Source organism: Periplaneta americana, chromosome 1 (genome assembly GCF_040183065.1).
Source record: "Periplaneta americana isolate PAMFEO1 chromosome 1, P.americana_PAMFEO1_priV1, whole genome shotgun sequence".
NCBI classification, from domain to species: domain Eukaryota; kingdom Metazoa; phylum Arthropoda; class Insecta; order Blattodea; family Blattidae; genus Periplaneta; species Periplaneta americana.
The window spans coordinates 43,444,729-43,470,586 of record NC_091117.1 but is presented as its reverse complement, the minus strand read 5'-3'; the positions used below and the strand labels follow the sequence as shown (position 1 = coordinate 43,470,586).

General features: G+C 35.0%; 1 protein-coding gene across 1 annotated transcript in view; it reads left to right on the top strand.

Moving 5' to 3' along the window:
- stw (straw) overlaps nucleotides 1-25,858 on the top strand; it is a 251,945-nt gene that overhangs the window by 201,427 nt on the left and 24,660 nt on the right. The window contains exons 2-3 of the mRNA XM_069819206.1: nucleotides 2,227-2,608; nucleotides 17,388-17,514. Coding sequence (XP_069675307.1) covers nucleotides 2,227-2,608; nucleotides 17,388-17,514 — 509 coding nt within the window. The remainder of the gene's footprint in view (nucleotides 1-2,226; nucleotides 2,609-17,387; nucleotides 17,515-25,858) is intronic.

Sequence of the window (25,858 nt, the reverse complement as noted above, 5' to 3'; positions counted from 1 at the left end):
TATTCCTCCACTCTTCCTCCAGCAGTTGGTCCATAAAGCAACTCAATCCAGCCATATAAGCACCATCATCATTCACACTAACGAGCTCAGAGATTGCAGAACAATGCATAAGCTCTGAGATCCAAAGGCGGCCACACACTGCCGCGAAGAAAAGATCTTCTACATCAGGTTCCTTTGGATAGGAAATACACGCTGAGATGAATACAGGTTGTAATCTTTGTAGTAATTTATTCACTGTTTGCAGCAAACACAAAACCATTGATGTAACGTACACTTCGTACTGCCTAATTCAAAGCCTCTGAGATCCTATCTGCTTTAACGGGTTGTAAACTCGACATCTTAATTTTGTTATACGGTCAGGGCTTGATTGAATTGTACATTGTTACATTTTAAAGCTCACTGCAGTCTCTAGCCTCAAGACTTGTGAATTTGCTACACGAGATGTTTATTTCTTTATTGCTGTTTTGAATAAGCCCGCAGATTTTGTGGCCAGTCTTAACAATAGTTGCCGCAATTCTTAAATGAACATCAGTTCATTTAACGGTCAATTTCTGCTAGCGAGATCGTGAAATTTTCCTATTTATCGGTATTGTAAGAAAACTATTAGACCTAGGGATGTTATATTTCACAAAAACTTCCATCTCTCTCTATTCTAATTGTGTAAAAATATATAATGACAATTACAAATTGTTGGGTAAATTTTCCTAATTTTCCGTTCGATTTTCCAAGGACTCGCTCTTAAGTAGGCCTAAAGCACACACACCTAGACAGACTCGTTTGCCGTTTTGCTAGCATTGCAGGAACACTCATGCTTACATCATGCATACAGAAGCCAATCGTCCGCGCACCATCACAGACTTGGGACTTGGGCGTAGTTACGCGTAGGTCTAATATAATTTAACGAAATTATTTTTTTACAGGAGCACTCCTTTATGCCACACCGAAATTAAAATTGATACAATTTCTTCAGAGAGAGAAAGAGAGAAATCAATAAATATTTTATTTAACTGTTTTCCGTGAGACAGTCTATCAAATACTGATATACCTATTTACACTTCTGTTAAATATAAATTTAAAATATGGTGAATGCATAGTTATGCAAATCATACTCTCAGCTATAATATGAACTTTTGCTAGAATGTCTATCATAAGTTGTTTCAAGTTTACGTCCATTGAAACTGGAGATTTTTTACGGAAATACGATAAATTTAACACATTAAAACAAGAAAACTAATGACTTGCTAATAAAACTCTTAACTAAACGTTTAACTGTCCTATACTTACACAATGAATAGCTCGTTTATACGTCGTGTGTAAATTCCTTACTAATAATCACTAAATACATCAACTGTTACACAGCTACGTCATAATTTCGTCATTATTTCATTACGAAAGATAATAGAATATCTGAGGTTCTCTACTGAATCCGATAGTGTGCGTTATGTGCCGCGCTAAGTATCGATAGTACAACTGGGTCTGATCGATTGCCAGCTATATTTTGGTCAAAGGGTACAGTTACAGCAATATTATTGTAATTATTCTGTGCTCTTTGGTTTGTTGTTCTGCGGTTACAAAGCAACCATAATCATAAAACGACAATCGATACGAACAGCTGTTAAAGGGACGGCCATTTTTCTCTATATACAACGCTTAAATAAGGGGTTTCTTGTATATAACTACTGCAAAGCAATTCCCATGTATAGTTACAGGCTGTTTAGACATCCATCGCTTATGCATGGTTTATTAGTAACGTTTTTTGTGCCAGCTTTGCAAAAGTCTCGTATAAAAACTATACACGTTTATTAGTAATTATTTTAAACGAGATAAGACTTCCCACAATAAAGTATCTCCTACCCCTCTCTATATATATATTTTTTTCGAGGTATTACACAGTTGTAAGGTTTTTTCCTAGATCATATACTGTATATCCAGATTGCTCTGCGTTATAGGCTTTGATGGTAACAACTTTTGTCAGGTTTACTATCCTGCCATCTAGTTATTACATAAGGAGTCACGTCATAACTCCCATTTGAATTGCATTAGCGACTGTACTGCCATCTCGTGTTCGTTTTCGGCGGACGGGTGGCGATCCTGGCGGTTGTTCTCTTCAAAGTGCAACCGATTTTAACATTGGAATGAGCAATCTATATATGATCTGGGTTTTTTGCTGTCCGATGTAATATGGAATGTCCCATATATTAAAGTATCGTTGTTGTTTGCTTGCAGATCCACGCTCGCCAATTGTACGCGGTGACCAGTCGACGTCGTCGTCATGGTGGCAGGAGGACGTGAGCGGTCCCATCCTTCAGCAGCAGTCCGCGGAGCTGGCCGACAACACCAACTTCTTCACGTCCACGCACGGCCTGGTGCAGACGCACCCTCTCGGCGGCAGCGGTTCTGCGAGCATCGGCCTCGGCACCTCTGGTGCCAACCTCCTCAACCAGCCTGGCTACCGCACCATCGACTTCGGACAGCGCGGTCTGCTGGAGCTGAGGCGCAACCCTTCGCTGTCCAGCCCTGAGGAGTGCGCTAGGGCCTGTCGTGAGGATGAGCCCCCCAGGATTTGCTACTACCACTTCACACTCGAGCTTTACAATGTTCTGGGAGCGTAAGTACTGTCTTTCTCTTCTACTTCAAATTATGCGCATATCATTCATTCATTCGATGTTCTGTCCAAGGACAGATCTTTCACTGCAAATCCAGCATTCTCCAACCTTTCTTACTTTATGCCTTCCTCTTTCTCTCCTCATATGATCCATATATCTTAATGTCGTCTATCATCTCATATCTTCTTCTGCTCCGAACTCTTCTATCGTTCACCATTCCTTCCAGTGCATCCTTCAGTAGGCAGTTTCTTCTCAACTAGTGACCCAACCAATTCCTTTTCTTCTTTCTGATCAGTTTCAGCATCATTCTTTCTTCACCCACTTTCTCCAACACAGCTTCATTTCTTATTCTATCTACTTCACACGCTCAATTCGTCTCCAGATCCATATTTCAAATGCTTCTATTCGTTTCCAGATCCACATTTCAAATGCTTCTATTCGCTTCCTTTCACTCGTTGTAATATCCACGTTTCTGCCCCATACAATGTCACACTCTATAAAAGCACTGATTTATTTAACTAGCTACCTAATGAGTACAAATTAAATTTATAAAACAAAAATGTTTCTAGCAACTACCGTAAGAGCCAGGCTCGTGTACAGTGTGGTCTTAGCCGATAATATAACGTAAAATTTACAAGGACAGTTTACTAAATACAGTAAGTAACTTAATTCAAGCCAATAAATAACAAAAAAGAGCAAACAAAAAAAAGAAGAGAAAAAGATAGAAAAAACACATTTAATATAAATTGACAATCAGACAGAAGCCAGTGATATATAAGAAAAACATGAATATAGTCGATAGAAATAAAAGGTAAAAAATATATTTGATAATATCACGAATAATTTTATAAATATATTTTTTAAAAGCTTCAATTTTAAAATATTTCAAATTTGGAAAATGGTGTGTATAATTAATGGGAAAGTAGACTTTTGTCTTCGAGTACGATATTCATGTCCATTAGATTTATGTTTTATTTGTTTTCTGTGGTTTCACTAGTCTCTTCCTTAGTTCTTTTTCCAGAGGTCCGCAGAATGCGTACCTCAACCCCAAGTTATCTGTCGTCTCGTCTTGTGTATTTATGCTCCAATCATAACATAAATACTTAATCTCAGATCCTGACACAATAAGTATACCTCACAACATTCCCGATACGCATCATTCACCGTTTCAATTTCTCGTCATTGGAACTTCCTACCCCATACCTTAAGGGGCTGTCTGACATTCACGAATTTCAAAAACCTTGCAAAAATAGACTGCTTAGACTGTGAGCTTTCCTAAAATATAATCTTTCTAGTATATGATTTTCAATTTTTAATATACCTATCAATTTTCTCTATTATTTTAACAATACTACTACGATTCACATTGTTGTAATATATTACTGGCTCAAATTATTATTATTCAATATTTTAACTGCTTTATTTCATAACTGCCCTTCGTTCATGTTCTTATAGTGTATTCTGCTTGATTAACATTTCTTATAATTTTTATATTGACGGTCTTATGGTTCAGTGACCAGAGTTTTTGGCCACAGTTCATGAGGGTTCCATTGAAATAAACTCATTAGTAGTCACTACTGACTATACTGAAGGTCGAAGTAACGAGAAGACTTGGCAACCGTGGATTCAGTGACCGTAGAAGCAATTCGGAAACAAGACGAGCGGGAAAGAGGAAATGCACAGCCACCAATGCCCCTCTCTGACGTGTTAGGTATACTGTAGCCTACTATTGAATCTTTCGTGCGGTTATATAATTTTGCGACTCAACCGCTACTGTTATATGAACATGTGTTGCAATATTAATGACTACAATGATATTAGATTATTCCCTATTTAGTCCACTTCTACAAGATATACATAATCCACACACCGAATATATCAGTGATTATTGACTTCGCAATTGAATTTAAACTTCACTTAGAGAATTTTGTTCATTTTCTTCTTGTTTAATACCTGTAAGATTTGGTCTGTGATAATTAAAATATGTAACATAGAATGAACGCCTATAGCAAACACCGTATCAATACAGGAACTATAAATAATTATTTCTTGTAGTGATAATTTTATTGCAATATAGTTTTCCATGGATTATGTCTTAGTTTTCTGTTTTCATAGTAACACGAGAAACGTTAGAGTTTGCAGAATAACCTTTCATGTCAAAATGTTACAATTTTTATTTTCTACATCTTGATTATACAACTTTTAACACTGTATCACTTCGGAATACGTATTATAAGACTTTCTTGTGTTAAATTCTTTCGTACCTTGTTTACATGTTTCGACCTATTATGGGTCATCCTCAGAACTGGTCGTTGTTGGTCACACCGCAGAGGTTTTTCCTAAAAAGATAACTGTTACTGTGTTCATTCATGGCCTAGAATTTACGTTAAGTGTAAATTTCAGATCTCTACTGGCACTACATAATAATCCGTGGTCATCTTACCATATAATCGGAACAACGTAACTCCGGCGCTCCAATTTCAGAGTGGGTTTCATATAAACCTTTGCGAAGAGAGAAAACCGGGAATGTCGAAAGACAACCTGATGACATTGTAGAAAGATAATTTTATATCTGAAACAGTTATTTTATTCTCTTCTTCTTTTTCGTCTATTCTGCCTAATTTCCTTCTTCGATCTTCTCCTGTCCTTACTTAGCGACTTCTCTTCAAACATTTCTGTAATACATTTGATCCTCTTCTTCAGTTCTTCTCAATTTGTTCGTAATAATCTGTGGCTCTTCTCTTCTTTTCCTATTCATTATTTCTTCTGTTTATCTTCTTGTGTTTCTATACACCTTCTTCCTTTACTTTTTCCGTTGATCTTCGTTGTTCTTTTCTTTTTCTTCTGCCTCCCTCAATACAAAACTCATATATTCTTGTCGGCCATCAACACTCCTTACAAGCCGTAAGCAGACAATTACGACCGGATGTGATTTCCGCGGTGAAGTACGTTTTTGAACAGGATGTACTCGTACGAGGAGAGAATGGAGAGCCCGTTGAGGTGAGGCAGGCCCATCATCCATCAAAGAATAATGATCGGCATGGGTGGAGAGTACAGAGTTCAAGTACATCCTGCAGAACTCGTGCGCGAACTGGGTTACTTTGTCTTTCTTAGCTATTCAACAATGAGCTGTCATGGAGATAGTTGTGAGTGATGGTCGGAGAGGTGAAGAAAGCGATCGAGGCTTATTTTAAACAACTGTCTGGACCAGTGATCTTCAACCTTTTGTAGACAAAGGGCCAAATTAAGATCGACCAGATCCGGGCTAGTCGCATAATTCTTGTGGTAGATATCTTGACCATGCCTGAATTATTTTTGCTAGAAAGTATTAAAGAGATTTAGAATTACATACCGGTACTTAATATTTATAGAGCCAGTTTCATCAACAGATGTTTTTAAGGTGGTTATTTAACGATGCTGTATCAACTATTGGGTTATTTAGCGTCGAATTGGAGATATTTATCTAATCGAAAATTTATCTACAGTAATCTCACTAGAAGTTTTTATTTATCTAGAGAAAATCAAAACTAGAGTGGAATGTAATTGACTATTACACGATTAGAAGAAAGTATACAAAGATTAGAAGAAATAAAGTACTCCAATATAACAAAATATTAACTGACTTATTAAAATACTAAACTGTCTTGAAAATGTATTATTGTACTATCTCATCATTACAAATATTCCGCTAGATGGCAAGGATGTGTTATGATCAGCTGTTCTGTTACCAGTTGTGCCAACTGTACAATCTTCATTGAACTCTATGGACGATCAACTAGTCAAGAAGGCTTTGTTGATTTCGTTTCATTTTCATTAAAACAGTTGCATTCAACTTCAATTATCAATAGGCTATATATTAAACAATGTGTGATACGTGACTATCCATAATCTCATACTGCAGAAACTATAACATAACCTAAATAATATAAACAATATAAATGACAGAAACGTTTTAATTAAGGACGATAAAATAAACATTAATAATTTTAAAAGGTACAGTTATTGAAAGTATAAAGTTGGTAAACAAAGAAACAAATGCTAGAGAGGCGATGAAAACAAACAAATGCTAGGGAGGTGATAAAAATTGTAGGATAAGCAGCCATGATTGGTTGAAACACGTCATTCCGTACCGTTTTATTTTAGTGTTGCTAAGATAAACCACAGGGTAAAAATCTACAAGTCACTCATCGCTGTATCAATGAGTGACCAACAAAGCAAAAATGGAAATACCACTACCTGCTGGAACTCATCCATGCATCCGATGGCTGCTTATACTGTCTGCTCATTCAATGGTCAAACATGTAACATAAATAGAAAAAAATTGTCGCTAGATTGCAACTCCTAACTGCAAGTGAAACCGCTTGTGGACACAGAATAGATCACAATAAAATTTAAAATAAAAAATTACATAAGCAGGTTTCAAACAAAATATATTAAGTCATATAAGAAAAAATAAAACCTTGTACAATTTAAATTTAGTGTATATCATAAAGATGCTGGCAAAATATCGCTACAGAAAATTGTATTATGAAGGTGACGATGGCATCTTGAAGATCTCTCGTCAGCTTGTATTTTTCACACTTTACAAGATTTTTGGAATGGTGCCTCTCGCTCCGAAGTAGAGACTTCAACAGTTTTTTCTTCTTTGTTAATCCATTAATGAAAGACCAAGAAAACCGGAAAACTTTTCCTGCATGGAACTTCCTTACATTACTAAGTAGAGGTTTCATGAGTTTATCCACAAGAATTTCTAACATAAGTTTCTGCTGGTTATTATTCCTAGCACCTATGCGGATGACGTGAATATGTTAGGAGAAACTCCACAAACTATTAGGGAAAACACGGGAATTTTACTGGAAGCAAGTAAAGAGATAGGTTTGGAAGTAAATCCCGAAAAGACAAAGTATATGTACGAAATGGAAATATAAAAATTGGAAATTTATCTTTTGAAGAGGTGGAGAAGTTCAAATATCTTGGAGCAACTGTAACAAATATAAATGATACTCGGGAGGAAATTAAACACAGAATAAATATGGGAAATGCCTGTTATTATTCGGTTGAGAAGCTTTTATCATCCAGTCTGCTGTCAAAAAAGCTGAAAGTTAGAATTTATAAAACAGTTATATTACCGGTTGTTCTTTATGGTTGTGAAACTTGGACTCTCACTTTGAGAGAGGAACATAGGTTAAGGATGTTTGAGAATAAGGTGCTCAGGAAAATATTTGGGGCTAAGAGGGATGAAGTTACAGGAGAAAGGAGAAAGTTACACAACGCAGAGCTGCACGCATTGTATTCTTCACCTGACATAATTAGGAACATTAAATCCAGATGTTTGAGATGGGCAGGGGATGTAGCATGTATGGGCGAATCCAGAAATGCATATAGAGTGTTAGTTGGGAAGCCGGAGAGAAAAAGACCTTTAGGAAGGCCGAGACGTAGATGGGAGGATAATATTAAAATGGATTTGAGGGCGTTGGAATATGATGATAGAGAATGGATTAATCTTGCTCAGGATAGGGACCAATGGCGGGCTTGTGAGGGCGGCATTGAACCTCCGGGTTCGTTAAAAGCCATAAGTAAGTATTATTCCTAGCACACTTCAATATGTCACACTGGCACAAAATAGATTTTTTTTTCTTTTCATAGTTTGGAGCAGACATACGGATAAACATAGGATATTTGGTGCTACCACCCACCATTTCAGCGAAAGCATTATTAGAATGGTCCCGTGAGCAGGCAGATTAAGGAGCCATCGGATGCGTTGAAGCAGGCAGGAGGTTGAAATACATTGTCAGTAACTTAAATGAAAAGGATAGCTTTATGTATTAAATATCAACATAGGAACTGGATATTTCATTAGGAGTTGGTGGATAAAAATCTTTCCCTTACATTTAACATTTTTTCATGGGCTTTAGTAACTTCGATAGCTGTACAACCGAGCTACACAATTTTATAACTCCAGCAGGGAAGCTTTTGAAAAGGGCGACAATTTAATAACAGGCCAGTTGCTTTGAGTTCTGTCGCGTCTTCATTAGCGTGCATTAGGCCGGAGCCGCAGGCTAATAAAATAAAATTGCAGGACCCTCCGACGTGATTGACCGCGTGGGCTAATGGCAGGAATTGAAAGTTGATAAACGAGATCAGGTGCGGTCGGCGTCGTGACTGGGGCCATCCCAGCGACATTCAGTTTTGGATTATATTACTATTGGATTACTGAGAAGAAAGTGCCGTGGCTTGCAACATTATATAACTCAAATTTACTGCGCTGTTACAGTTTTACATAGAAAATCGGCGTATCGGACTTAAATTAGGCAAGGTTTCACGTCCCAGTCGTTGTTATGATTGGCTGCATCTGCAGCGTTACATCATCTGCTGTTGTGTCATCAGACGTCTTAACCTTTGCTTCCGAAATCAGTATCTTGCGAACTGCGATACTACCATCTTGTCTGTCGTAGGCTAGTGATTATCATAGTGCAGAGTTCTACCTTCCTGCATCCTGTGTTTTCCAGTAGCATGCATTCGGACAACTTTCACACTTAGGCATTTTCATTTACGTATTTCTTGATATGAAATCATGAAATAATTGGGGAGAGTCGGGTAGTATCGGACATCGGGTAATATCGGACAGTGCGTTTCATTCATCTACCACCATATGGTAGTACCTGAATGACATGGTTACGTTTCTCTATGCGACATCACAGAAACGTAACCATGTCAATTAGGTACTATCATCGTGTGGTAGATGAAAGAAACTCACTGTTCGATATTACCCGATGTCCGATACTACCCGACTCTCCCCTAATATTATCTGGACCTATAAGCAAATAAATGGAATTAGACGAATGTAGAAGAAACTGATATCACGATGAATGTAGAATGCAAAATTACATATTGCCAAAACAAGAAATAAAGTATAAACCCAGAACATATAGAGAACCTGGACGACCAATAAGTCGCTGGAGAGAGCCTCTCTCTATAATACATAGATCAGACAGGCTAATATACAGGGTGTCTCTAGAGGAATATAAAATGCTTCTGGAGTTTGGGTTAATCTACATCGATTTAACCTGATATACCTAGATGAAGATGAGTGAAACGGAGAAAAATTCTCTCCGGCACCGGGATTTGAACCCGGGTTTTCAGCTCTTCCCATCCCGATATCGTATCGAATCCTCTCAGTTTAAGTTCCACCTCTTGGGTTCCCTCTAGTGGCCTACCCTCATGCATTGCGTCATAGATGTATGACAGTGGGACAGTGTCCACACATGTGCAGAAGTGCACTCGTTATGAGTGACTAAGTTGCCGGGATCCGACGGCATAAGCGCCGTCTTAAATCACTAAGTGATTATTTTTCGCACATCATAATTATATTATGATGTACCGAAATACTCGTACATATATTTTAGTGCAGATATTCTGCATCATCATCATCATCATCATCATCATCATCATCATCATCCGTTCCACTCATCTTTCATCACATGATGACGCAGAATATCTGCACGGAAATATATGTACTTCGGTACATCATAATAGCCTAATATCTGATATACCTAGGCCTATGTCCGAAATGTAACAGTTGGGAAGCTATTAACTGAGCGAAATTTAAATAGAGAAAGAAATTATAGTCCTATTATACGTTCAGAACATTGTGTTATGAAACATTATTCAAAATGCTGCATCTTGTGTTCCAATAAGTTTATTTCATAATTAAGTACAAACTCAGTAAGAAAATGAAATAATTATACAAAACAAATTAGTAAGGTTGCCCTTCTTATGGATTCTATGAATTGCAAATTCATATCAGGTACCGATACCGGTTCTCTTTCCGATCTCGATGAAAAACTTCGTAGCTTGTCAGTTTCAGATAATATCCAGTAAAAACAGAAAACACGCAGCTAGATGGAACGCTTCGATTGTGAAAACGTCGTTTGTATTCAAAAGCAGCCAATGCATTAAAAAACATGTCTGCATATTCACTATGCGAATAAACGAACTAAATGTCAAGTGAACGTGTATTCAGTTGTGTTTCTTGCGCTGGCGTTGTGGTGCTCAGATGCTGCCGTGTGCAAAAGATCTGGCATAACACTTCAAGTATAGTGCACGGAACCGTAAGACGTTTCAGTATTTCTCCCCAAACGTTAAACTTCCTGGACATAGGTATAGCAAGTTAAATCTACGAAAATTAACCCAAATTAAATTATCCTGAAGTATTTTACATTCCTCCTGAATAGCCCGTATAAACAAGTTTTCTTTTAGATCACTAAGTTAAGAATTTCGCAACAAAAAGAAACGAATTTCACCCACAGGCAGATCCAGTGTGTGTAGGCTTATTTAATTACGTACGTACGTGTCTTGCCATTGAGTCACATCGTTGGTAAACGATTGATTAAGATATATGATACGGAGAGGTTCGAAAATTTCTTGCACTCTGCCTACAATTGTAACACTTGTTTTCCTGGTAATGATTTATTTACATCTGGTTAGGTGGGAGCGTGCTGACGAGATAGCAACAAAAAACTCTGAGGAGAGAATGTCAAAACAAAACCTAAACAACAGAAAATTTCTAGCTTCTTCCCTTCCTTAATTAATCACCTACTGAGCAAGCGGCTGCAGATTTCACTGAACGCTCCCCGAAAGCAAGAGGAGACTGTGCGTCGTCATACTGCTGCCATTTGTCTTCGGTGCATGGACAGGTTATGATGATTGTTTTTGGACGGAACAACGCATGCGCATATAATGAAACTTGCTACTCTGCTTCACGTTACGATCAGACTGTTATTTTCTTGTCAATGCAATCAATCCCGCAGCTTTCTAGACAAGAGTGTGGTATCAAAAGCAACAACTGCCCGGTCTGATTTCTGCTAGGTTAGCAGTGGCAATCTAACATAATAATCAGTTATCAATCTTAAGACCTAAATCCAGGGGTTCCTAACGTTCAAGACGTGTTTTCCTACATCTACTTTCTCACTATAGAAAGTTTTATGGTGCTGTAAAAATATATTTAGAGATCTTCGCGGAAATACTAGTTGTCAGTAACATTTTTAGTTGGTTATTTAACGACGCTGTATCAACTACTAGATTATTTAGCGTCGGCGGAATTGTTCATAGTGAGATGTTATTCGACCAGATGAAGCAGAGTATTTGCCACAAATTACTTGACATTCGTCTAACGATGGTTATTAGAGGAGAAAAATTCGTTTCCAGAGCCGGGGATCGAACACGGATCCATGGTTCCACGTACCAAGTGCTCTAACCACTGAGCTACGCCGAATTTCAATCCACAGCCCGGATCGAATCCCTCTCCGCTAGTGTTTTTCCCTTTGATCCGGTGCTGTGGATTGAACTTCGGCATAGCTCAGTGGTTAGAGCACTTGGTACCTAGAATTAAGGATCCGGGTTCGATCCCCGGCGCCGGAGCGAATTTTTCTCCTCTAATAACCATTGTTACCATAACAGATATATTTTGTAGAATAAAAAATTAATCTTTACGTAGATTTGTCTTACAGTTAAGGACAACCTCGAAAAAATCCAACCAGGTAATCAATCTAAGCGAGAATCGAACCTGATCAGTAGCAAAACGCGAAACGCGACTCCCTCTGAGTTATACCCACTCGCCAGTTGTCAGAATCCAGATATCGTCGAAGTCGTTTCGTGCATGCTGTTTTCTGTACAACGATTTGTATTTAACTATCGATCGGATTTTGTTCAGATTCAGTATTTACAAGACAATTTACTTGGAAATGATCACATGTAATAGTAACAAAATGAATGGACTTTTAATCGAAATCGAAACAACACTATAACGCTCAAGTTCAATCATCATCATACGATTTAATTCGTGATTTTTCATTTGAAGCGTCTGTACTCAACCTACACACTAGAACAATATGAAATATACAGACACACAAAAACACACCCCAATGAAATTCTCAACACACAACTCAATTTCAGAACACACACACTCTTTGACTCCACATTACACCACACAAACACACCCTCACAGGAAACGAAACAAGAGGCGCTAAGACCAAAACGACCAGTTCTGAGGATGAACCATAATAGGTCGAAACATGTTAACAAGGTACGATACAATTTAACACAAGAAAGTCTTATAATACGTATTCCGAAATGATATAGTGTTAAAAGTTGTGTAATCAAGATGTAGAAAATAAAAATTGTAACATTTTGACATGAAAGGTTATTCTGCAAACTCTAACGTTTCTCGTGTTACTATGAAAACAGAAAACTAAGAAATAATCCATGGAAAACTTTATTGCAATAAAATTATCACTACAAGAAATAATTATTTATAGTTCCTGTATTGATACTGTGTTTGCTAGAGGCGTTCATTCTATGTTACATATTTCAATTATCACAGACCAAATCTTATAGATATTAAACAAGAAGAAATTAACAAAGTTGTCTAAGTAAAGTTTAAATTCAATTGCGCAGTCAATAATCACTCATATATTCGGTGTGTGGATTATGTCTACCTTGTAGAAGTGGACTAAATAGGGAATAATCTAATATCATGGTAGTCGTCAATATTGCAACACATGTTCACGTAACAGTAGCGGTTGAGTCGCAAAATTATGTGAGTAACTGCACGAAAGATTCAGTAGTAGGCTACAGTATACCTGACACGTCAGAGAGGGGCATTGGTGGCTGTGCATTTCCTCTTTCCCGCTCGTCTTGTTTCCGAATTGTTTCTACGGTCACTGAATCCGTGGTAGCCAAGTCTTCTCGTCACTTTGGTACCGATCTTCAATATAGTCAGTAGTGACTACTAATGAGTTTATTTCAAATCTTTCACGCCAGAATAAGGAGCAGCAAAACAGAATATGCTGCACGGTTCGATTATCATTTCCACATGGGCAGTTTTCATTGCCTTCAATATGATGCTGCCCAAATTTAGTACGTCCTGTAAAGAACTTAAGGAACCGTGTCGCCACAAAGTTATAGATTATGTTGCATCACTGTTTTATAGTAAAGGAAGAAATAAAAGAAAATAAATCCCTAGTAGTTGATGCAGTTTCGTTAAATAACCAAATAAAAAAAGACAAGATTTCTGTCATAGAATCTTTTGTGCAATTTATCCAGTGACTTTCATATTTTAGTATAATGAGTTTTTTCATATGCTTTTTGAAGAAGGAGATTGAATTGGACATACAGTAAACTGTATGTCACAATACCAATATGACTTGACATCCATAACAAGGAGTCGTGATTTTGTTCTCCTGTAATATATTTCTAATCTCGAAAGTGACAGGCCAAGGAATTAGACTGAAATAAAGTCGTTCATCTGTCCAGTAGATTCTTTCCATTCCACAATATATTTTATTACAGTAAAGCTAAAGTTTTCGATAGTTTATTACATTTCTGATGATGTGGAAGAGAAAGCCTGATGGCCTTACCTCCTGATTACATATAACGGATTGATCAGCCTAATAAACTTTCAAGACAACCACTTTGATCAATGCCATCTAGCGACTGCAAAAGAAGTCACGTGCATGGAGCATGGAACAACTGTACTTCCATCTAGCGGTCGTTACCAAAAAATGTCTTTTCGATAGTCGAAGCTCTGGTGGTTATTCTCTTTTTATGTTGTCATTTCATCATATGGGAACTCACCAGAGTAAATAAATAAATAAGACATTTATTAAAAGTTTTTATTTAGCAAACTGTGCTGCACCGACTGGGTTTGGTAACACTGTTTAATATTTGTTTTCGTACATAGTCCCACGAGAAATCTAGAATATCCGTTGACTGCATCAACAGGATGCTGATACAGATCTCTTAGTCTCCACCTGCTATCCATTGTGATGCTAAATAGCTGATGATAAATTTGCAATGACAGACATAATGGTTTACGTTCCAGTAATACAAAACAGTTAAATGCTTCCAACTATGTAGCACGTAGCGGGAGATTGTCGTGAGAACTAGCCGCGAGAAACAAGAGGTCTGCCTGGCGGGGAGTCCACAGTCGAGCACGTCTCCTATGGGTGTTTCACTTATCACTGCACAGACTGCTTATTATTGGACCTCTTAACAGAGATATTAAACTTTACTAGTGGTCAGTTTTATGCGAAAACATTGAGTAGTTCATGCCATTTAGATAATATAGTAGGGAAAATTTCGCAATACAATTTTTTGTCGTATTGTTTCCTTGTTGCAAATATATAGGACTCTCAATTACTAACATAATAATAATAATAATAATAATAATAATAATAATAATAATAATAATAATAATAATAATAATAATAATAATAATAATAATCACAAAAGTAAATTGAGTTTTACAAAATTTAAAAGTCATAAAATGCATAATTAACTCACCCGAAGAAGCCAAAGTTTGTGCTCGGGAATGTCTCTACAAATCAAAGTTCGACAGCTGAGGGTGGAACTGGCCGAGGAAATTCTTCTTTATTGGGTTATTTTACGACCCTGTATCAACATCTAGGTTATTTAGCGTCTGAATAATATGAAGGTGATAATGCCGGTGAAATGAGTCCGGGGTCCAGCACCGAAAGTTATCCAGCATTTGCTCGTATTGGGTTGAGGGGAAAACCCCTGAAAAAATCTCAACCAGGTAACTTGCCCCGACCGGGATTCGAACCCGGGCCACCTGGTTTCGCGGCCAGACGGGCTGACCGTTACTCCACAGGTGTGGACCCGAGGAAATAAGGGGAAGTGTCATTTACTAGTGTTGCAATGGGTAGTATTGACACTAAACGCAAGTAAGGTAATTAGGGGATAATATTCTTTTGTATTTATTGTGTTTTTTTTTTTTTTTTTTTTTTTTCCATTTTTGTCTTACATTTATATTTATTATTTCGAGTGTTGACTGCAATTTCCATAAGGAATTAAACTGAATTGTTTATATATATATATATATATATATATATATATATATATATATTCCATTTTTTTTTTCATATCTTACAATTATTTTATTAAGGCATTTATAGGCAGGCAAAAAAGGCAATAAAACGTAAAAAAAAGGCACAATACATTTTCAAAAATGCTTTATAAATTTTAAAAAGACACAATATATTTTAGCAATAAATTTAAATTATATCAACATAACTCAATTTTTACTTCGTGGTTGACACATGTTGACTTATAAAATACTTTTTCTTCGTGATTAACTGTCTCTTCACAAACCTTACATAACGAAACTGTTCCACTGGTTGAAAACACATGGGCACCAAATTCACCGACATAAGCTGGACTTTACTTTTCAATGGTTTACTAAATTTAGGCATTCTAGCTAACCGATCTTACACCTTTTATCACCCGACGATAACTGACTGTTCCTCACTCAAAATTTCTTTCTCCTACAATAATAAACACGTGTAGCACAAAATTGTAACAGTAAGATTTGAAAATATGAAAGCAAGCAATTGAAAATGTTACGTGAAAATTTCTATGAGAACGGGCTTAATATTTGAAATTATAAAGCTGATTGTTGATATCGTGAAGACATGACATTTACAATCCATGTACTCCTCACTTCAGTGAGAGATACAAAATGAATATTAATACATGGGAAGTGAAAGGACTACTTTTTGGCGCTAGGGGAACTTCATTTAAGTTAACCAAAACAATTCACCTTTCTCTTAAATTTTCTAATGAGAATATTAACAAGATTTGTATAATGGAATTGAGAGATTCATTATCCATTTTACACAATCACTTGTATAACACTACGTAATATTATTTTTTTACTTAATTTCATTACACTTAATTGTACTTTCATCTCGCGTTTCTCCGAAATCAAATTGTACTTTATTTTTAAATTTATCATTGTTGTGTATTCTCTCCGCAAATCATATTGTATCTTATTTTTAATTTAACCTCTGCTTTGTATTCTGGATCCTAGTGGTCAGCTGTAAATGTCGGACAGATGTCCCAAATTGTGGAATTAGTAGTAACTGTGGATTGTCGATCATTATTCATGTTACACCAATAGTATTAAAGCACGATTATTTGCAGATTAAGTTTCGAAATAATTTACTTTTATTTGCTGTTGTTAGTAAAGTGAGTCATTGTTTCATATATTTAAATTTCATGTACATTACTTACATTGCAATTAATTATAAAATTGCAAATAAACAAGAAATATTGCTTTAAAATGACAAGAAAAGGCATTTATTATTGACATAGTAAGAAACACCTTAAAAAGACAAAATAGGCAAAATAAAATTGTTCCTATCACTTTGATTTACTCCAAATCACGTTTATGTCTATGAAAATAATGATTTACTTCCAACCAGTAAGAAAGGCATTTTGTCAAACATCCGCGCTCTAGTGATGAACATCACTTTCTTCCATCCGGGAAGACTAAGCATTCATTTACATAGCAAGCCAAGTGAGCTCTTGAACCTTTCAAGAAGTCATGACGAAGTAAAAAGTTCTGCCTTCAAGTGGGCTTCAATCCATATTCTGCCACTTTACCGAGAGAAATGCCTCGTGCTTAGATTTGATATAATTTTAAAATAAATGGAAAGCTCTTTACAGATTCTTCCTTCCTTTAGCGTGGGAATGATATTTGTGCCAACAAAATATTTTATGTCTTCAGCAACTTTCCATGCATGACGCTACCTTTCCTTTTCCACATCCCATTTCATCCGGAAATATTGAGTCAACGTATATTAAATTACTGACGACACTCCTTGCCATGTGAAAGTACACCATTTTTTCTATCAATGGTGAGACAGTATGCACATAGCAATGGTCTGGCAGTATGAGCTAATCCTCCCACTTATTTTGCAGGGCTTGCCAGGTGTGCACTCCCAACGCTACCAACACGGTATGGAGTCACTGCCAATGCGTGCTGGCCGACGGCGTCGAGAGGGGAATCCTCACCGTCAACAGGATGCTCCCTGGACCCAGCATTCAGGTGAGCAGTGCCCTTTCACTTACAAGTAGGATGCTTCAAATCACGATCCACAAAGTTGCATAAGTGTTTTATTTGATTAATAATTTTTTTTCTTATCTTACTCATTGCATTTAAGAAAATATTTCAAGAACTTGTAGAGTATAATAATAATAATAATAATAATAATAATAATAATAATAATAATAATAATAAAAGTCCACAGCCAAAGAACGAAGAACTATGGGCAAAAAGAGAGAGAAAGAAACGCCTCCAAGTACTTTGCGTAGTCCTAAATGGGGTTATTCGCAATAGCAATAACAATAATAATAATAATAATAATAATAATAATAATAATAATAATAATAATAATAATAATAATAATAATAATAATAATAATAAAAGTCCACAGCCAAAGAACGAAGAACTATGGGCAAAAAGAGAGAGAAAGAAACGCCTCCAAGTACTTTGCGTAGTCCTAAATGGGCTTATTCGCAATAGCAATAATTATAATAATAATAATAATAATAATAATAATAATAATAATAATAATAATAATAATAATAATAGAAGTACACAGTCAAAGAACGAGAGAACTATAGGTAAAAGGAGAAAGAAACGCCTCCAAGTACTCTGCGTAGTCCTAAATGGGCTTATTCGCAACAATAATAATAATAATAATAATAATAATAATAATAATAATAATAATAATAATAGAAGTACACAGTCAAAGAACGAGAGAACTATGGGTAAAAGGAGAAAGAAACGCCTCCAAGTACTCTGCGTAGTCCTAAATGGGCTTATTCGCAACAATAATAATAATAATAATAATAATAATAATAATAATAATAGAAGTACACAGTCAAAGAACGAGAGAACTATAGGTAAAAGGAGAAAGAAACGCCTCCAAGTACTCTGCGTAGTCCTAAATGGGCTTATTCGCAACAACAATAATAATAATAATAATAATAATAATAATAATAATAATAATAATAATAATAGACGTCCACAGTCAAAGAACGAGAGAACTATGGGTAAAAGGAGAAAGAAACGCCTCCAAGTACTCTGCGTAGTCCTAAATGGGCTTATTCGCAACAATAACAATAACAATAATAATAATAATAATAATAATAATAATAATAATAATAATAATAATAAACTGTAACTTATAACGGCTGCTACAAAATTTGGAAATGAATAATCTCAACGAAAGAGAAGATATTTAACAAAGAAAAATTGACAATAACACAAGATCATGAAATTTAACAATGCGATATCAATAAATTGTTTTTCATGTGCAAACGAACACATCGAAACTGGCAGAAAAGAATATCTTGTATTCTCGCATATTTCATCGTCAATGGAAAAGTTCTGAAGCGTCATGTGTTTTATATTTCACCTTGTGTTATGTTTCCAGCATGACTGGAAAATGTCTATTGTACATCATAGTTTCTAAAATTCCGAAACGTCTCGTGTTTTATATTTCACCTTCAAAAGAAAAAATCAGAAACGTGTTGTATTCTGTTTTCATCATGACTGGAAAAAGCCCATTATAGCATAAATGGAACTTTCAATGTGGAAATTTAGTTGTTATATAAAGCGTTCGCCAGAAAAGAGGCTTCTCTCAGGTAAATGTCGTATATGACTGCCAAGAAAATAGTGGGTACATTTCCCCTGCATCGATCGAGGGAAAATTTTATGTTGTATACAACCTAATTCCGAAATGTCTTGTGTTTTATATTTCATCATCAGTGGAAACATTCAGAAACGTATTGTTTTACATTTCACCTCCAAAGAAAAAAGTCCGAAACTTTTTGTATATTCTTTCCATCATAACTGGAAAAAGTTAATTGTACATCTTAGTTTCGAAACGTCTTGTGTTCTATATTTCATTGTCAACGGGACAATTCAGAAACGTCTTGTTTTTTGTATTTCACCCTTAAAGGAAAAAGTCTTAAACGTCTTGTATTTTGTATTTCTCATACTAAGGAAAAAAGTCTGAAACGTCTTGTATTTTGTTTTCATCATGACTGGAAAAAGTCCTTATTATTTCAAAACGTCTTATGTTCTATATTTCATTGTCAACGGGACAATTCAGAAACGTCTTGTTTTTTGTATTTCACCTTTAAAGGAAAAAGTCTTAAACGTCTTGTATTTTGTATTTCTCATACTAAGGAAAAAAGTCTGAAACGTCTTGTATTTTGTTTTCATCATGACTGTAAAAAGTCCTTATTATTTCAAAACGTCTTGTGTTCTATATTTCAATGTCAATGGAAAAAGTCTGAAACGTCTTGTATTTTGTTTTCATCATGACTGGAAAAAGTCCTAATTATTTCAAAACGTCTTGTGTTCTATATTTCATTGTCAATGGGACAATTCAGAAACGTCTTGTTTTTTGTATTTCACCTTCAAAGGAAAAAGTCTTAAACGTCTTGTATTTTGTATTTCACATACAAAGGAAAAAGTCTGGAACGTCTTGTATTTTGTTTTCATCATGACTGGAAAAAGTCCTAATTATTTCAAAACGTCTTGTGTTCTATATTTCATTGTCAATGGGACAATTCAGAAACGTCTTGTTTTTTTGTATTTCACCTTCAAAGGAAAAAGTCTGAAACGTCTTGTATTTTGTATTTCACATACAAAGGGAAAAGTCTTAAACGTCTTGTATTTTGCTTTCATCATCACTGGAAAAATCCCTAATTATTTCGAAACGTATTGTGTTCTGTATTTCATAGTCAATGGGACAATGGAAAAACGTCTTGTGTTTTGTATTTCACCTTTCAATAAAAAAAGTTCTAAACGTCTTGTATTCTATTTACATCATTGAAAAACGTCCATTGTGCATCCTAGTTTCGAAAAGTCTTGCGTTCTATATTTCTTCATCAATTGAGAAATACCGAAATTCTTTGTGTTCTTTATTTCATCATCAATGGAAAAATCCCGCTTTACATCCTAGTTTCTAAAGTCTCTGTATTTCATCATCAATGGAGAAAGTACATTGTACATTCTAGTTTGAATGGAAAAAGTATATTGTACAACATAGTTTCGTAATGTCTTGTGTTCTATATTTCATCACCAATGGAAAAATTCAGAAACATCTTGTGTTTTGCATTCCACCTTGAAAGCAAATGGGAAACGACTTGTATTCTGTTTTCATCATCAATGAAGAAAGTCCATTGTACTTCCCAGTTTCAGTGCAAGAAATTGTTTCTACATCTCATTTTCAAAATATTTTGTTTTCTATTTTCATCGTCAATGAAAAAAATTTCATGCATCTCTCATCCTTTATTTCCTTTAAAAGGAAGTTCAAAACGTCTTTCATTTTGTTTTCATCACTAATAAAAGAAGTCCATTGTATACCCTACTTTGAAAATGTTTTATATTCTAGATTTCATCATTAATGAAGTCCACATCCTAATCTGGAAACATCTTGTGTTGTTTCATCTTCAATGAATAAAGTTCTTGTTGATTCAATAAAGAACACACAACGCTTCTAGAATGTATACGAAAGATCTTGTATTCTACATTATATCTGAAGTGAAAATATTTCGTTACATAATCCTATCTTCGATACGTTTAGATATTTCATCAAAATGAAGCTACTATTCAGTAAATTTACGAAGATTCGCAGCTTTACTCATTGTTCGAAATATAATCCTGAAAAACCAGCATTAGTTCTTCCTTCCATTTAAAGCAACGAAGGCGGGTACGGAGAAGAAAGGCACTTAACCTATCTTAAAGAATGGACAGCATATCTACAAAGAACGGATTAACTTTCCCGATATGAATGGCAGTCAATTACCAGTGGCTGAGATTCTGCCCAAGCCTGTACTCGCTACCGTCATAGAAACAAGATATCTTGGAAAGTATTAAATTCCGCAACTGCTTGTTTATTTATTAGCTACAGTTGCCAAGCCTCCTTGTTTACTCTCTCATGCTTAACATACGTCGTGTCTACAGATTTTTTCAATGTCGACGTACAGCGACGCATTCTTAATTGCGTTGGCTGTTACGTATATCAACGTAAGAGAGATTTTCTGCAAGGCCACAACCGATGTAACTGTCACGCAATTAATTCTGTTTAGAAACCGTTGTTCCTTTCCTTCGTTTAAAAATCATATTAGATTTACGCTGCTCTGAATAGCATTACCAAAATTAAAACCTTTAGTTAATAGATAGAAAAACGCGTTAAAAAGGAGAAAGGATACAATAATACGGTTATATGGGTCTGAAACTCAAGAAATCAAACTTATAAAAATGCTGCTGAATTTATAAATTCATTTCTTCACTTCTTATATAAATTTTATGAGACTCAGAACATCTGGACCAGAGATGCAGAACTGGGAAAGAGAGAGAGGAGTGGAAGCATGGGGAAAGCATTGGTTCCCCTTCCAAAGTCTATCGGCGTTGAATGACGTCTGCGTAATCCGTCCGCAACCTTGTGGCGGATTAAAAAAGTCTGGTGCTCATGAACAAAATAACGAAAGTATTTCCGAACGCAATAATTACAACACTTGAACTTAATCAACAAATTCGAATTAAATGCATTACATGTCTCATGGTATATAAACAAACACAACACGTCTATATGTAAAAAAAATTGTAAGTACTTAAATGTACAATTTCTTTTTTAAATTCAATTGGTTAAAATTAACTAATAATACTACTTTAAACAAAAAATATTCTTGTTTTAGTCTTAGCCGATTACGGAAATATCAGTCATGAAAAAATTACTTAAGTAGGCTCTACTCCTTTTCAAAACATTATTGCTATAAAAACACATTAAATACCTTATTCTTGTATTGTATTTAGGCCTGTATATAAGATTGTATGTAAAAATTAAATCATTCACATTTTGAAAAGTATTTAAGTACATATCCTCAATTTTAAATAAAATTGACTACATTGATCTCATATTAAAAACTAAAACATATCTAATTTCTCATGTGAATGTAAAGAAAAATCATTATTGTAATTAACTTAGTTTCAACTACAACGTGCATCATATCTACTGTATGTCTGGATTCACCAGTTTCGTTATATTAGGCTACACTGAAAATGTACAGGCCTAAAGCCTGAGGAGGGAAATTAGATCTATCTGTGGTCTGTCAATTTAAAGAGACGATCGTTCTAAGTGAAGTTAATTTTCGAGAATGTTTGCTCACATATGTATGTATGTAGAACCGAACATAGAACTCATACGCGCATTTCCCATTGCTCTTTAAATTGGTATTTTCTGAACGACATTAGGCTGAATTCCACTACTAGACAGTGTATTTTGCCACCGGAGGTGTTCCTCATGTCTTCGCAACCATATAAACAAGTTTCTCTAAATTTGGATACAGTGTTCTGAAAGAAGCTCAAAATGCATAACGAAACCTTATAACGGTACCGATAGCAGAGAAGCTTCTTCGCAAATTGAATTGACTACAAACACCGTTCCGATTACACTCAACTGATATCAAATCCAAAACTTTAAAAAAACAACGTTGCTATTATAACTGAATGTTTACATAAAAAGAATATCATTGTGACTGTCTTCAATCTAACTTTATTTCTTCAAATCTATATCCGGAAGACGTTTTATCTCACTCGAAGTGATTATCTGATTGTATTTTTCGACGTTTATTCTAACTTTAAAATAAATATTTAGTAATGGCGTAACGAATCCTGAATCCATCTCTCCAAAATTCTATCTCGCTCTCATTAATTCATTAGACGCTAGATAATCGTGTAACTAACACGGCGTCGTCAAACAATTAAAAGCATCTGCCATGATCAGATTAAAGAGTTGATCATATAAGCCATAACTGACGTGGAGTACAATGATTGTTAAATGCTTTCTCTAACTTGATTGATTAGAAAATAAAAGAGAAAATAATGACTTCCACGCTACTTAAAGATCATATCTCAAAATGAATCGAACACGTAGCTTCTAGAATAGAATTAATAATTTATAACAGTAACTTAATTATTTTTAGGTAGTCTACAAAGTAGGCCTACATCAAATAACAAACGTGAGTAGATTATATGATACTGATTTTCATACTTTCCATCCAGTTGGGTCGTAGAGATTAGTAGTACATGTGAGAACATGAACTTGGTGTCAGGTCTATTTGCGATTCATAGAGCATCGCCAATAAACACCATAACAACTGGAAAAGTAGGTCTATTCGACAAGAAGAAACAAACACATCTGGTAAAAGATAGCTTCTGTATGGTGAAAGGTGTTTATGATTTTGAGAAATTACATGTAATATCTGTTCCTAGAAACCATCTACTGCTTTCTTTTTTATGAACCTGGTCTCTAAACATTTTAAGGATCAATGGTTCAAATAAATGATGGTAACGAAGTCAACAAACAATATGTCTAATAAATATACATGTCTAATAAATAAAATATAAAGATAAAATGGTAACAAGCACAAAATATATGTTGAAACATAAATTTATGAAACTATTAATAGCTACCGGATGGTTCGATGAACTTTGCCATATAAAACGACACCTTCATGTTTGAGTTCAAGAAAATTTTCGGACAGCATTTACATGATATCAAAGAATGTACGTAATGAGCAATGCAAACTTTCCATATAGTCAGAGATCACTTATAATATTTTTAACGACACACTATATTCTTCATTACTGATATTAAAGAGAAGATTACGAAAACAAAAGACAATGCAACATATTCAATGCTCTACAAATCTACAACGCCAGTTAGCTGTACGTATCTTCTATCCCTCAATGGATTCGTTAATGCTCTTTCATCAAGCATTGTGGTCTTCCATTTCAAAATTAAATTGTCGCTCGTATATCCGCAGAATATTTTCCACTGTATTGTCTTTGGTGTATTCTTTTCAAGCGTCTCCAATTCCAGTGGAACAATTTAGTCTCATACTCATTGTTTTACATGAGTTAAAACAAAACAAATGAGAAATGTAAATTACAGTTCTGAAATTTTTAAAATCTTTTATCTAAAATGCTTTCCTGTGACATTGACGAAGAAACATATACAGTTTCATTTAAAATTCGCTTCTACACGTGGTAGAATTAAAAATTCTTAAGGCCCATTCACAATGAAAATTAAACATAACGTAAACATTAACATAAGCACATAAACATATGCCACAAACTTAAGTAGCCAAGGCCCATTCACAATGAAAATTAAACATAACGTAAACATAACACGTGTGTGGAAACAAACATACCGAATCAACAAAACTACAGAATCTATTACATAAAAATGGAGAATTGCACAATGACTGACGATGTAGCTATTCAATTTATGTTTCTAATAACTACAATGGCATCAGTATATGGCTTTCAATACTTGAAATCAAAGAAACGGAGATGTAAAAAACGATGGTGGATTCATCCATTGAATTAGAGAAGAATACAACAGGGGGACTTTTATAACTACATTCACATACTAATATATTTTGAAACACCAATACTTTGAACTATAAAATAATGTTAGCTATAAAATGATTTAACTAATACCTACCTTCAGAAATCATTTCCTGTGCTATTTTTTTCCATACATTCTCTTTTAATGTAATATCTTTGTATGTTTAATGTTTTTTGTCGTATAGACAAGGGTTTTCTTGGTATAAAATAATCAACTTTTCGTCATATGATTCCATGTTGCGCGCCTAGCTATCATCACGGCCAATAGATCAAAATATTGCTTGTAGGCAAAGCCCATGAGATGTAAACAAAAAGTGAAAACACGCTTTCCGCTTGTGTACTGTTTCCAAATAGCATAAACATAAGCATGAAAGTTTGGAGTTTGCAAAATTTCATGTTAACGTCTTATGATTAAGATTAAGTTTATGCTTATGTAATTCATTGTGAATGCTTTCATTAAATAACATGGACACAAGGTTTTATGCTTACGTTATGTTTATGTTTAATTTTCATTGTGAATGGGCCTTTAAGCTATAAATATGCACTATATTATTATTAATTTAATATCGATTTCCGGATACATTCTGTAAAGGATTTGTTCGTGTTAAGATGAGAGAATTTTTAAATGATGTCCAAACCACAGTCAATCACAAATAAAGAAAAAAAACTGATTATTTATAAATAGCATTTCAAATATTGGATGAACACTATTATTGATTTAAAATCTTTTAATGGTGAACTACAATCAATTCTAGATCACTGACAAACTGGTTCAGGTATTGAAGTCGTTGATTGTTGGCAGTGTGATTTCTTCTGTGAGTGTTATGCCATGGAGTTTTCTTTTTCTTAGAACTGGAGTACTTTCGAGAAATCCCTTAAAATGGAAACGAGCGTGCTGATGTGTTCCCTACGATTTACGATAGAGTAAATTCTAAGTTAATGCAACCAAACTTTGTTC